We start from the raw sequence: 15,659 nt of genomic DNA on the forward strand, positions 1-15,659 counted from the left end.
ACCTTGAATTTGATCGGTTTTGGCGTGTTTGATTTAGGCGAACCGATAAGGTGTCATTCAAGTCTCCCTGTTTCCTTGATTGAAACGTGATGTTTACGAAAGTCGCCTCGATAGATAAGATAGAGTCAATATACATGGCTGTGGTATTTGTTTTTTGCTGAGTTCCGTAGTTTTTTGTAAATTGTCCTCCAAAGTTGTATGAAATTAAAGTCTTGAAAAGTGTGACGACAAGCCTTCGCTCGAGTGAAATTTAATTTCCGTAAAACTCTGAAAAATAAAGAGATCCGATCAAACTGATTGTGGTTTTAGTATAGGTACATGAATGTCTTACAACACACGAGAAACGAGCGAAATCCGTGTGTCAAGCAAAATCGACCGGACCGCTCTTACAGAGACACTCTCTTAATAAGCCCAGATTTCCGGCTCTTTGTACAAATCGAAAGCAACTTTAACTTTTAAAGGCGTGTTATAAAATTGTCACGGTCACTGTGTTGTATCGTGCAAAGTTGCGAGCAAGATCTCCACACGTTCTTTGCTTCTACCGTGCAAAGCAAGACAATGGCTGCCAGTTGTAAATTAATGAGTTAAGTAACTAACACGCAGCTCACGTGTTAAAGCTAGTTCTTTTGAAGTAGCGTGTGAGCGTACCGTGTGCGTGCGTTCACCTTATTCCTTAAAATCCCTTGGAGGGTCACATATTTCACCTCTGCTCAAAAACGAGTGCCCTCAAACATTTCAGAATGATGAGTTAACCTACTAAAGAAAAGTCCCTGTGGTTTCGTGACGAAATATTACGAATTTGAAATTTTGATGAATGAAGGACGTTTATTTTTTTACCATTTTAGAGGATGGAAATTGCCCAAACCTCCTTATGAAGTTTCTATTGTAGGTAAAACGCCCCGTGGACGCAAATCGCAACCAACTGAGAACACCTGTGCGGCTTGAAGATAAGTAAGTCCTGAAGATTGCACTTCTAAAAACAGAAAAGTAGTACGATCGGTCAAGCAATTTTAACTTCATCCTCTTACCATTTATTCTCATAATATATTTTTTGACTAAACTCAGTTATCAAAAGTGGAGAGAAAAGTTGTCTCGAATCATTTATCCAAACTGAACCTCATGATTCTGTTTTTGCCGAAACTTACATGAACGCTATCAATAGCTTTTTTTAAATATGTATGTTAGTCTTAAAGACCGCTCCGCCCTCAACACGCACAGAAAGAGAGCAAGTTCCCTCACGACAGTATGCCCACTTTTGTTTTTCCTTTTGATTCCTTTCAAGGCAACGCGAAACCTCAAAAGCGTAGAGGGAAGTTAGCACGAAACTGGATTTTGACCATCATCGTGTTAAGACAAATACACAGGCCTCCTGTGGATGGCAATCAAAGGTGATATTTTAGAGATGTGCTTACCTGGTGATGCTAACTCGCGAGGATACCTTTACCAAATTGGCTAAGTTAATTGAGAGACGTGACAGGTCCTGAAAGCTATGAATGATCATCATTTGAACACGAAACTTTTATACTAATAGAGACTCGCTCTCATCTTTTTCTGGGTTGCTTGTTTTTCTACGCGGGGTTGCTCAATCTTTTTAACATTGTTTAACTGTGACAGGCAACTGAACTGAATAGGAGGTAAATTGTGAACAAAATTTTATTTGAAATGGCTAATTTAAGTTTGAATTGTGTGATTCTAATAAATTCTAGTCCTAAAGAATCTTTTATTTGAATTTGAATTTTAGAGCATGTACAGGTGGTCTGAATTCTGAAATTTCAAACCTCTCGGGCAAACTTTGGTGCTTTTCCACGGACGAGCTTTTCGAGGCAGTCTTTATAATCTTGTTTTGTTTCTATTGTTAAGAACCACAGATATTCGAAAAAAATTTAATGAAAGAATTGTGAATATGTTTCGACAAAAGCATCTGGGACAGGGTGTTTGTCTCTGTTGAGAGACTCGAAGTTTGAAGCGTGCGCATTTAGCGTCACTCTCAGGGTCGTGTTCACGGTGCGAAATGTTATCAGACATTAATTCATTCGATGCCCTTTCCACATTCATTCTAGTGCGCTGATCAATTTTAAACAAATAGATAATTGTATGTTTGGCGAGTAACCGACTGTTTTCCGTTATTTTTGAGATCATTTTAGGAAAAGTTTTAAGTTATATCACGTTGACTTACTTTCCAACGATTAAGGTCCATCTATTTGCTAATTAGAATGATGAATTAACTTTTTGGTGGTTTGTGCCAGGTTACCTAACAAACCCAATATGAGTGGTCAAAACTCACTTATGTCTCTAGTATTCTGATTCCCTTGCTGAAAAAAACACAAAAACCTCAGTACAAACGAATTTTTGAATAATGAATTGTTTGATACTTTTCTCAATCACAATTTCACTGTGAGGGAATCGAACTGGAATCAAGGTGGTGGTGCATGTAATTGTGCTCACCAACTCCTCACTTACTTGAAATCCAGATGCATGACATATTTTGTACTCCTTGATCCTTACAGATGCTCTGTTAAAGTTGTGGAGACATGAGTGGTTGAGAGGTTTATAGAAGGTAACCTTGATATGTATCTGTTGACAGCTTTTTGATTGATTGATCAAGTTAAAAATTGAGATTATTTTGACTGTGTGTGCTGGTCTTGTGGTGAAGTATGCAGGGTATTGGTCTCTAATAAAGTCAACCAAATCCAAAAAGTCACAAGTGGTGTGTACCGCTCCATGTGTACCTTAATACCTTGAGCTTAAGTACAAAAAAAATAATGGAATAAAATGTAGTATAATAGAGGAATTATTAAATATATATATACATACATATATATATATATATATATATATATATATATATATATATATATATATATAGGAAGTCTGCAAGTCGATTTTCGCGTGGAACAGTGCTCAATACGTTGAAGCAGAGCAGAATAAATATTATGAGAGGAAAAAAGGACGTGACTACGTTTCCCGACAAGCCTGTTTCGTGAATCGCTTCACTCTTCAGGGGTTTAATGAAAGAATATTTATGTGACTATCGTTTATATACTAGGAAAATTTGCATAATTACCGCGTATTATGTAAATTTTCCTAGTATATAAACGATAGTCACATAAATATTCTTTCATTAAACCCCTGAAGAGTGAAGCGATTCACGAAACAGGCTTGTCGGGAAATGTAGTTACGTCCTTTTTTCCTTTCATAATATATATATATATATATATAGTATTTATCTCTTAAATGTACATGGGAGATTCAATAGTGGAAGTGTAAAAGTGTTCTTATGGAGCACAATTTGAAAACTGTACACCAATACATTGGGCCTATTTTTTTAAGTGACTCATTGTTTGGTACTCTGATTGCAGAGAACTTTAGGTATCTTACAGATGTAGGTCTGCATGATGCAATCACAATTATGTCTTTGATATTCACTTTTGAGACTTAATGTAAAACATTTTAATATTGTAGTTAGTATGTTTTGGTTGCTGCATATGCACTAAGCCAACAGTGGTTTTCAAACCTCCTTAAAAAAAGGAGGAAATAAAAAAAACAATCAAAAAGAGAAAAAGGAAAGGAAAGAGCAAGAACAAAAGAGAAGCACAAACATCAGTCTTAGAGTTAAGACCTCGCTATCTTTGCCTAGCTTAGAGTTTACCTGAGTTTATGTGTTTGGATGGAACATGAAGTTTGCTCATATCATTATATTTTACTTGACCAGGGTTACGTTCCAGGTATTTTTGGCGTATCACACGGAGCACTGCAATTCATGGCCTATGAGGAGCTGAAGAAAGGCTACAGTCAATATTTTGGAACACCAATCAACAAGAAGCTGGTGAATACTGTCTGCACGTGTCTGTATAGTTGACTGTATACGCGTTAAAGCTCACAAATTCAACCGAGTTAGCAAACAAGAAACTCTTGATCTTAATCCTTGACATACAAAATATGTGAAGTGCTTTTACTCTGATCATGTTAATAGCTTAGGGTGGATGACTGAAGTGTTGTCATTTACTGGAACGAAACTTTTCTCTCAACTCCCCTCTCCACCCAGAAGGATTGATAAGAATCAACCCTTTGCCCCCCCCCCCCCAATATTGACTGACATCTAACTTCTCCTTATAATATCACCTCTGAATCACACATGGAGGTCATGAGAATAGAGGAAATATTCAGCCACCGAAAAAGTTCTTGACTGTTTAAGAAATTTTCCTTGTTAGTATCTTTGGAAATGTACAGAGAACAGTATGGAGAAGATGGATATTGATGTTAGGGTGTAAAGGGTTAACACGAACACATGTAGTGGCCAGTGGCGAATGTAAAAGGAGAACACGAGAGAGGGAAGGGTGGGGGAAGTTTTTGGCTTCTCATCTTGAGCAGTAGTCCTCCATGACGAGCGTCAGCATTTTGAAGCTACAACTGACGTCCAAAAGACAACCTTTATTACCTTTGTTGTACATGTGGCTGGTAGGAAGGTACTAATAGGATGACGGTTATTATTATGTAACCGTGGGTTATCTTGGGAATTACTCCGAAGTGCTGAAAATATAGTAGTTCTTTTTTTTATATAACGTGTTTTGCTCTCTAATTTATGTTTTGCTAACTTTCATTTTCTTCATAGAGTTCAACTGAGTACCTTGTAATGGCTTCACTGTCGAAAATTTTCGCCGCAACAGCGACATATCCTTATCAAGTGGTTAGAGCAAGACTTCAGGTTAGAATGGGAGATTCATTTAGCAAATTATTAACCTTTTGACATTGATTTAGATTTCGTTTTACTTTTGTATGCTATTATCTTGAAATAAACTTGTAGTTTAAGGCTGTTTTTAGTTTTCAGGCCGGTGATCTCATCGGTTGGTTTACTGGACTCCAGGTTGATGTGGCCTGTGCTCGATCCTCGAGCCTCAGTTAGGTCATTGTGTCGGTTCCTTGGGAAAAGATTCGCTAGCCCCACACATCCCCCCTCCCAGTGGTTCAAATGGGCACTAACAAAAGACCAGGGAAACCCTACAATGAGTATAAATACCAAATCTCACGAGGGAGAGTAGCTTTCACCCTCTTTCACTCTTTCCATTCCTCTTAAGAAACACGGATCCAAGATGGTCATGGGAACGCATGGCGTAAAGTTTTGATTCTGTGCCTATAAAATTAGCTAAAACCAATTGAATATATCAGGAGCTGTCTCTGAGCAAGTATGTTTTGTTAAATCGTTCAGTATTTACTGTTTCCTGCTGTCATTTACTGTTCATGAATTTTACTTTTTTAAAGAATCAGTACACGATGGTGGAATACAAAGGCGCGTTGGATGTGATTAGTAAGACTTTCAGGTAAGTTGGAACTTGATATGAGAACTTAAAGTTTTCGATACGTCACAGACTAGCTTTCCATCTCTAGTTTCCAACTCTCTACATTAAAAAGAGGTACATGTTTTGCCCGTTTGAAACAATTTGACGAAAAACTGGACCAAAATTGGCGGAGAACTGAAACCAGCTTGTTTGAGTACTGAATCCATTTCGGATTGACTTACGGCTTAATGGTAAAGTCTACATTTTCACAAAAGAAGGTATTCTTCTTTTTCTGGCCTCTTCTCACGGCAGGTTCTTTTCAAAATCTTAGGCATGAAGGAGTAACAGGATTTTACAGAGGATTAATTCCCAGTGTCCTCAGGTAAGGCAGAGTGTTAAAGATAAATTTGATGATGCAAGTAGATTTGCTAGTTAGTTTTATGTGTTAAACCGCAATGTATAATCTATAATTGGCCAACAGGGCTTAGTGGGCTCCCATCTTTAATTTTATGTGGCGCTTTGTAAAGAAAAGGGTCTTAAGAGATGGGGTACCCCCATAAGGTGTTTGAACTTATTTGCACATTCTAGTCTGTGAGAAACTGGGAGGAAGAGACAGGCGATAGATACAGGCTATAAAATTCGGAGTAGGTGTCATGTCATTGTTTTCGTCAGTTACATGTTCGAATACTGTGAAATAATTAAGATACTTATCGTTATCACAAGTTTTTGTGCGTTAGTGTGAGTTTTAGCGGTTTTCTGTTTTTTTTTTTTTTTCAAATTTTGGGAATCCAGCAAAGAAGCGCTGTAGAAGAAACCCTGAAACCGTAATTGATGGAAACAGGTTCATTTTTGACTTTACTGTGTATTGTCTGTTTGATTGTTGTTGTTTTTGTTTCTTTTTAGAGTAACGCCAGCATGTGCACTCACATTTGTGGTGTACGAAAACGTTATTCACTTCCTTCTGCCGGACAAATGACATCGACAGGATAAATAATGCAATCCGGCAACGGGAGACGATGGGCAATATTACAGCACGGGGTTTTGTTACCAGGCTTTATTCTGCAACAGTTCCGACGGATTCATTTATGAAAAAATATATTAACCGTGCGAAGTTAACCGCCAGTGCGTTTATACATTTTATCGGTAACTTCATATACCAGCAGCATGTGAATACGAATTTTTTTCAGAGCAATTTATGTACAACAATGCAAGAGGTATCCATTACTATTCTCAGGTCATAAGGATAATAATGATTTCTCCCATCGTTCTTTTATAAAGAACCCCCCCCCCCCCCCTGTCCCTTGCGGGTATCATATTTATGTACATCCCCTTAGCACTAACAAAGGCATGAGGTACAAGAGATGCCTTTTTGCAAGGTTTTTTTTTTTTAATTACCATTAAATAATTCAAACGCTACTTGTGAAAATTACTTGCAATTGATCAAGAAAAATGTTCAATATTTTGTTAAAAATATTATTACCTTAGTTTCCTTTTTCTGTTCCTTACGTTAAAATCTTTTTCAACAACTTTCTCCACGAATCTCAACAACGATTCGTTACTGAATCATTGAGATGTAAATTTAAAAACAGTTTTGATCGATGGCTCTTTTTTTACTTCACTTGGTTCTGGTTTCATGCATTTGCCCGAAAATTTCCTTGTTGTTGTTGATATTTTTTCCTAGTTATTGACATTAACTCCACTAAAAAATGGTGAAAGCTACTCTTTCGCGATTGCTATCAAGTGAATTTGAAGAGTCTTTCACATAACCTTTCATTAGATGAGTGGTATCGAGAACCTATTGTGACCCATAGACTACACTGCCCTTAACATTCACTGTCGTGTTCGTTTTATGAAACTCGGCTGAAAATAATCCGTGTAAGCTAAATGTATTTACAAAGCGATACACAGTTTTTGTTAAATTATAAGATAGTATACACGATGCCCTCATATTTACACCACTAAAGAAGCTGAGCCACAAAGTGACCAAAGTGACTTTACTTGAAGATTATTTTAAAGATCCTTCAGGCAATTCTCTCTTCAATGACAAAGGCTATCCGATGAGAATTATCATTCTAATGAAATAAATACTTGTTTGCCGCCAAAGTTAAAATCTACTGATAATGTTGACGATAGAGAAGAAAAGTTGAATACGTCGCATGTCAAAACCTTGTACACATGTACCTACGGAGCGATTTATTAGTCCTCATACTACACGAAGCATATTTGCTTCACATTCAGTCTGTACTACAGTAGCGTGAGAGACAACCAGGTGGGTGTTCAAGTTTGTAGATGAAGTTGGATCCACAGTTTTTTACAGAAATAGTTATTGAGTATTTACAACCAGCAGAGTGATCACTAAAGCAGACCGTCCGAAGAACGTAACCATCTTCCACTGTAGGATGAGCACCATCCAACCAGCCTGACCAGTATGTACCACATCTGTATGCTGGCACACGCGTTGTTGGCATTCTTGTTCCTGCAGCTCCCACAAAACGATACCATCCCTCGGGTAGTAAGTTGTCACACAAAAATGTTCCATAATCCGGTGTAACGTAACTGCTCTTTCTATTGGCATCACTCAGGATTTGATAATTATAACATGGGTCGGCTACTAAATGAAATAAACATTACAAAAAAAGGTTGTAGTAACAAAGATAACATTTTTTTGTTGACATTTTTCAAGTTAGTTAGTTCGACGAGGAGAAGAGGCAGATTACCGAAAGTCCAGCTGGAACTGTGGGCATACATTCACTTGTGCATCTAAGCAATTTACTGCTACGTTCAAGGTGGGAAACAAAATAAAAATTTCATCGCCTTCAAAAACCAAACTAACCTTCACAATCAAAACCATCTCCAATAAACGTAGGATTGCAAGAACAGTTGTATGAGCCCTGGGTATTAGTGCAAGATGCATTCGGATGGCATTTGCTTATTTCGAAGGGATGGGCCTCGCTGCATTCGTCAACGTCTGAGAGAGAACGTACATAGTAAAAAAAATAAGTTGTTGAAGACTTGGCCAGATAAGGTCAGAGAAAAAATATACAATCTCTTCAGGAGTCAGCATCTCATTCCTGTAAAAGTTTTTTCCTTTCCCCTTTTCCTTATTTTTAATTTTAGCATTTGCCACGAATCTTATTCGTGAGATAATTTGGTTTCATCAACTGAGGTAATAATGTAAAATGACCACCGTAATAGTTACGAGGCTGGCGTTTCGAGTGTTTAAAAACTCTTTACGGTGGCCAATTTACGTCATCGACTCGGGTGATACTACCTAAGTACCTTTTTATACTCTCACACCGACGCAGCACCACAGTTTCTTTGGAGACTTACCCCCTCTATTCATCACTCTTTCTATCAGTTTACTGTCGAGATAACCCACGCGGGATGTTGTGAGGACACGAGAAAAGTTTGTAATTCCGAGTTGGAGGCGACTGATTTCCTTTTTTTTTTTTTTTTTCGTAATAGTGTAGTTTGATCGTCCGGGTGAGTGTAGTCCTGAGAAGGACTGTTGTCGGTATTGGTGACTGACGTTTCGACAACCTGAGCGGAAGTCATCATCAGAGTCAAGTGATTTTCACCAGGCTGACATTCACATACATGTGATCCAAGGGTGTTATTGCAGGTAGCATTTACGTGACAGGAGTGATTTCCTTTACACTCGTCAATATCTGAGAAACCGTAAATGCATTTTGCACTTTATTTTTGTCACCTAACGATTTGTAATTACTTTAATCATTTCAAATAATAAGTACAAGCTTTCACTTTTTCGTCGTTAACGAACTAGATTTTTGAAACGTGCAACCTACATATTATATTCTCTTCTCCAATATATTTTTTTAATCTCTTAACATGATGGCTCTGAAAAAACCGGATGTAGATCATGGCAGCTCCTTGCATAAACATGTATGGGTAATGTTGCTTAAAAAAAACAAAACTTAGCAATCGTAGGACAGTAGTTCCTGCTAAAATTGCGTCGTTTAATGCTAAGGCTTCTCTGATATAGCATGCAAGCTATCATTGGTCTATTATTCACTCATTCGATTGTTGATAGCTCAAATATACAATCAGTGTTTTTTAGGCGGAAAAATATTAAATATTTTACCTCGGCATGCCTGTAACTATTTTACCTGAGCACGAGCGTCCATCCCCAATAAATCCTTCTTTGCAGGTGCAATTATAAAACCCAACAGTATTGGAGCAGTTTGCATTTTCGTCACAAACGTTATTGCTGCCTTTACATTCATCGATGTCTAATTGAAAATTAATCGAAGAAAACACTGAGACAAGGTGAAAACATTTCACAAAAGGCTGGGGCAAAGGTAGACCAAACGCTGCGTAAATTCTGTTCTTGGTATACTGACTTACCTTCCAAAATCATGTCGCAGTAAACCAACTTTGAGCTCCCGACATTAGTTGGATCCAACCAGTAATTTTTACTGATGCTGTCTTTACCTTCACTTAATTTTATCTCTTGGCACGACAGCGCTGGTAATTCGGGAATAGATCCTAAGGGGGCTAATATATAGACATGACTTCATTAATGGTTTAAGGGTAATAGAAGTTGCAAAACAGATTAGATCTGAAAATATATTTGCATGGGCTAAACATGGAATAACAATAATTAAGAGCATGGAAGGCGAATTTTGCTTTAAGACACTGACTCTATTTAATAACAAAGCAATCAGACCCTAGCTCTTGGAAAGTAGCGAGGTCTTACTGGGAACTCACTGAGAAAGATTTGTATGTAAAATAAACTAAACCGGATACATACTTCTACCACTAATGCGTCCCATGTGAAAGCGTAAATCATCTGGCTGAAAATTCTCGGGCCTTGCTTCCTTGGTTCGGGAGTTCAATTCACAGGACTTTTCCCCAATTACATAATTGTAGCTTTGACATATCGTTTCTCTCTCGCAGGTGATATCGCATACATGAGGAGCTGTTACTGGGACCTTTTTAAAGACGAATCCTTTGAGAGCCATACCAGGTAAGCTAACTTCTGTCTTGCACGGAATTTTGGCAATAGCGAAGTCCATGAGATACAAAGAGGCCAATAGGATTAGGAAGCTTGAATTCCTCGCCATTGCCACTGATGCTGAAATTGGAAAGTATACGTTATTTAGGAATATGCATTGAGCGTTTTTTTCTGGCCCATTGATTTAACACAAACCAAACCAAACAAGTAATCAAACAAAATGCCCCCCAAAATAGGCGAACAAACAAGCGGAAGAGAAATGAAGAAATCCATTCTGAATCGGTTGTAAGTCAACTACATGTCTATTAAATGTTACTACTGTTGGAGTCGCTACACCTTTGTTCATCCGCAGCTCTTTGATATTCGTAACTTTTACATCTCTTGCAGTTATTTGGGAATTATGAGTGGCGGCATTTTGGCGATACAAAACATATCATGACCGTCCGATTTATGGAAAAGAAATAAAGAAATCCATTCTGAATCGGTTGTAAGTCAACTACATGTCTACTAAATGTTACTACTGTCGGAGTCGCTACACCTTTGTTCATCCGCCTCTTTGATATTCTTAACTTTTACATCTCTTGCAGTTATTTGGGAATTGTAAAGGTTGCTTCCTAGACAGAGTTACAGCTGAGATGTTGATCGGCCTCAAGATTAAAAGGTGACAATGAAACGAGTGAGGTAAGCATTCATATATTTTTTGATAGACTTGATCCATTGTTATTTTGAGTTACGGCATTTTGGCGATGCAAAACATATCGTGACCGTTTGATTTATAGGAGAGAATATTAATTCATGTCATGGCAAGTTGATAAGAAAAAAAAGTTCAAACAAGAATCTGTGCTTTCCTTACGTTAATATTACTGTGCTTGCAATTTTTCGACACCCTTATTAAACAATGCCGCACAACTTTTGCGCCAAAGATTCGGTTTGAACAAAATGATTCGATTCCTCCTCCATATCAATTTAAGAGAGATGTGAGGTTGAATTTGCATTATGAATCCATAGATTGAAATGAGGCTTTTTAATTGAAAAAGGCCTATTGAATTGCGGCAAAACTTTGGTCTCGATTTCTCTATTGTTCTTTAGAGGTGAAAATTTTTTTTTTTGTCGTAAGTTGTGTTGGTAAAAGATGAGTGCTCGCTCCTTTGAAGTCCTACATAAAATATTTTGCACCATATGTTGGAGCTCAAACGCTTGCAATTGTTTCTTTAATGTATCGACACACGGATGAAGCACGTTCGATTTTACCGTTTTATTAGCACAGAGAACAACATTATTTCTCATCTTAATGATAACAGAGAGTTTGACTTACCCCGAAAAGGAATAACGAATGATAAACACAAAATTATTCCTTAGAGCCCCCGCATTCACCAACGTCAGGGAGACTTGATTATCACTTTCCAGAAACTTTTAAGCCTAAAAGATATATAATTCACCTCTGCTCAAAAACGAGTGCCCTCAAACATTTGAGAATGATGTGTTAACATACTTAAAAAAAGCTCTCCAGAAATTAGATCAGCACTTTGCGTCAAATCGTTAACAAATAGCTTTGATTCTTAATGCACGCGCACAGCCTTTGTGCATTGAAATTTAAGTCGGAGATAAGTCTATAAAAAATATATATATATATATATTGTTTTTAAGTATAGTTCCGTGACCGAAAATTACGAATTTGATGCATTAAGGACATTTATTTTTTATCAGTTTAAAGAATGGAAATTAGCCGAACCTCCTTATGAGGTTTCTATTGTAGGCCGGAAAGACGCCCCGCGGACGCAAATTAAAACCGACTGAGAACACCTGTGGGGCTTGAAGATAATTAAGTCCTGAAGATTGCACTTCTGGAAGCAGAAAATAAGTACGATCGGTCAAGCAATTTGAACTTCATTCTCTTACTATTTATTCCGAAAAAAATATTACTCCAAAAATATTTAGAGAAAAGTTGTCTCGAATCATTTATCCAAAGTGAACATAATGATTGCTTTGTTGCCGAAGCTTACATGATCGCTATTTTTATGTTGAAGTTAGTCTTAAATACTACTCCAGCCCTCTGAACATGCAGAATAAAACAAGTTCCTGCACGACTTTGTTACAATCTTTTTTCATCTGATCTCTTTGAAGGCACCGCGAAACCTCAAAACCGTTGAGGAAAGTAGAACTAAAGTAGAATTCCACCATAGTCGTGTTAAAAACAAATACACAAGCCTTTTATAGATAACAATCGAAGGTGATATTCAGAGCATCCTAACAGCTACTGTATTAAAAAAAGTGTCCCTATGGAAATATCATTATTTTTTTATGTTCTATGTGATAGATTTTGGTCATGTTTTGAAACGAGAGATTTCGGAAGACGCTATTTCGCCGCCACAAATGAATGAAAACAAAAGTGCTGTGAAACAGCACTTCTAATCAGCGGGAAAAGAAAACGGTGCACCAAATAGGCCTTCCGCAGTGACTTTAAGTCAGATTATAAACTGGCATATCGATGAATTCTCTCTCGCGTAAAATTAGAGAAAGAAAAGTGTTCCAGAACTTTGCGCCGCAAAGGAAGTCGTAGAAAGTTGTAGAAAGTCGATAAAAAGAAATGTCTTTTCAACTTCTTCATTCTCTGGTCAATATTTCAAAATTTATAGGTTTTCTTTTACCTGCGAAGAACATTATTGCTTTATTGACATCGATTATGCTGTATTGCAAACGTGAAATTTGAGATTTGATACAGAGTATTTCCAATATGAATGAACATGTCCTTTTTGGACAGATTCTTTGAAAAAAGTGATGTAAAGCTCAAGTTTTAAATCCGTCGCTTTTAAAAAAAACTTTACTTTGTTAGTTGGAGAATTAGAAATATCAAGTCAAATTTAACATCTTACCCGTCAGCAGAAAAAGGAAAAGCAAATCCTATACTAGGACTGTGAAACTCAAAACTAATCGCTTTAAGGTAAAGCATCGCATATCGCATCCAATTTGTTCGGATAATTTATTTTCCTTTTCATTTTTTCGAAGTGAAGAAGTTGTATGTTGCAAATATTTTAATGTAGTTTTCATTCTTGGAGTGTTTACTAGTGTTAAAGAAAACTGGCTTACCTTTTAAGATGCAACACCTCTCCGGTAAGAAATTCAAAACGCATTACAAAGAATGCTGTCATTAGCATTTGTTGTCATATAATTACAGCTGAAGTCCTAGTAGTCAATAGAATGACTGTTAATAATTAATTTCTTGTTCCTGTCTGGTCCTTGAGAATATATCACACCGCTTTTTTTCAGTCTTGAAACGGTTTAGAGTTTATTCATAAACATCGCAACTTTTATTTTTCGTAGCAGTCTGAGTGTCTCGAGTGTTACTTTGGGTAAATAGAAACATATTTTACTCTCTTAAACTTGCCACTGGCCGTAAATATAAAGAAGACTCTGTAATGATGAAAAGAATCGCACGCATCCTAAGAGGTAAATTAAGAATAAGGAATAACAGGCTTTTGTTCCTTACAAGCACGCAGTTATTACGCAATAAAGAGGTAATTATCAGCTTAAATAAACTATTTATTTTACACACATCGAACCTCTATACAGGTCTCTACTTTTATTTAATTCAGTTACACTTTATTTTCGTATCATCATTATATTGTAAATTATTTTGTGGACACAAGTCATCAAGCGTAAGCAATTTCATTGACTTAAACAAAAAAGAAAGTTCGATCCATTGAATAAACACATTTAAACTTCATGGGAGAAAAGGTGTTCTACAACCTTAAAATATGAATGAAGAGAACTCCTGCATGTCTTTAAGTGAATTCCGTGCTATACAAGTTTGAAAAGAAAAAAAGAAATGCTTGCTTTTCGATATCATTCAAAATCGAAGAAGGAAGAGTTTAAAACTATTTAATTTAAGAAGCATGGTGTTATTAATATTTATATAGTTCAACTGTGTTTGCAGCCACAGTAGACAATTTCAGTCATGTTATTGAAAGACATCTCCTCATTCCTGCTTAGTTCTCGAGATTAATTGTAATCGATTTCTTGTCGTGGTGGCTTGAAATACATTTTAAAATGTCATAACACACAGCAAGAATCTTGCTGTTATAACTGGTAATAATTCTAAAAACAAAGAAAACTCTTCTTTTTTTCTTAACAATGATAGCTGGAATCGATCTCACACTGAAGGAATAATGAAAAAATTAACACGAAGCAAGAAAGGATATTCTCTCTTGCACGAAATTTTCTTTATAACTCCTCGTCTTCAGCGGCGTTAGAAGACTCGATTATCATTTCTTATGGGTTGTTAAGCTAAGACATGTCGAACTTCTAGAGTTTTACTTAGGTTTTTATAATTATAGGAATTATAAAAACTACAAAGTGAAATGACAATTGCAAAAAGACTAAGATGATTAAAAATCAATGTTTCAAAGTTTTCCTTAACATCCTATAATTCTAGCAGCTTGCCAAAAAGCGGTGAAACTTGTTCTTAGCAAGAAATATGACTATGCATTGATGCAGATGCTCGTAAAAAGTTCAGCATAATATGCTAGTATATTAGAGTATAGGATTTTACTTTGTGTCAAACCCCACATAAAACACCCCATAATCGGTTACCATCCAGTACTTTGCCGCTTGTCTACGAAATGCAGAGGCCGAGGCCGAGACTTACATAACTAATAAAGATTTTGGTCTATTTACAAAGCATTTCACAGGTTAGAATATTGATGCAGTGAGTTCATTATTAATATCATCATTTTTTGTTTGGATGATAATAGCACACGATTACCACAGAGTTTATAGAGAGAAATTCAAATTACTTTTAAAAGACTCCTTGGTCAATATTTGTCGGTTTGCAGCCATGGGTTCTGTCACAACAGTCATTCTAAAAAATGTTACTAATAAATAACTCCTTGTTCCTGTCTAGTGCTTGAGATTTAAAATACACCGTTTATTTCAGTCTCAAAAGCGTAGAGTTTTTACAGTAAATGTTGTAGCTTTACTGCAGCGGGATGAGTCAGGCTTGTAATTTTGGCTTAACAAGTACTTTGGCTCTTTAAAATTGTCAGCAGCTGTAATTATTTAAAAAATTAAACGAAAAATATAGGGGACCATGTAGAGGAGTACAAAGAGAAAAGAATCACGTCCCAGGCAACCATTAGAGTGATAAAGGAGTGATACTCACTTTCAGTAGGTTGTTTAGTATACAATAATTATACTTCTAACTCCTGGCGTGATGCTCGGTTGGGGTCTTTGGTTATTTAGATCTCTAGTGTACTCTCCACGTAATTACGAGGTATCTTCATATCACAAAAAGAGATATAACATTGTTTTCCTATTCCGCAGGTATTACGCACATATGTCGTAGGTCAAGAAATTTCTAAGAAGTTGACGAATTTGTGGAATAAAAGAACCCTTCTAGGCTTTTTCAGCTA

At 36.6% G+C, this 15,659-nt stretch overlaps 2 protein-coding genes across 2 annotated transcripts; one reads left to right on the forward strand and one right to left on the reverse strand.

Annotated features, from left to right (window-relative positions):
* The first annotated feature begins 3,725 nt into the window (after window positions 1-3,725).
* Window positions 3,726-6,526, forward strand: LOC131794616 (solute carrier family 25 member 32-like). Its single transcript, XM_066158611.1, has 5 exons — window positions 3,726-3,826; window positions 4,613-4,705; window positions 5,260-5,318; window positions 5,608-5,658; window positions 6,180-6,526. The coding sequence occupies exons 1-5, from the start codon at window positions 3,761-3,763 to the stop codon at window positions 6,250-6,252; spliced, it is 342 nt and encodes a 113-aa protein (XP_066014708.1). The 5' UTR covers window positions 3,726-3,760; the 3' UTR covers window positions 6,253-6,526.
* A 190-nt stretch (window positions 6,527-6,716) lies between these two features.
* LOC131793071 (uromodulin-like) lies at window positions 6,717-10,360 on the reverse strand. Its single transcript, XM_066174826.1, has 4 exons — window positions 10,048-10,360; window positions 9,642-9,791; window positions 9,404-9,526; window positions 6,717-7,887 (listed from the first exon to the last, which is right to left on the reverse strand). The coding sequence occupies exons 1-4, from the start codon at window positions 10,358-10,360 to the stop codon at window positions 7,511-7,513; spliced, it is 963 nt and encodes a 320-aa protein (XP_066030923.1). The 3' UTR covers window positions 6,717-7,510.
* Between the last annotated feature and the right edge of the window lie 5,299 nt (window positions 10,361-15,659).

Source organism: Pocillopora verrucosa, chromosome 11, assembly GCF_036669915.1.
Source record: "Pocillopora verrucosa isolate sample1 chromosome 11, ASM3666991v2, whole genome shotgun sequence".
In the NCBI taxonomy this organism is placed as follows: domain Eukaryota; kingdom Metazoa; phylum Cnidaria; class Anthozoa; order Scleractinia; family Pocilloporidae; genus Pocillopora; species Pocillopora verrucosa.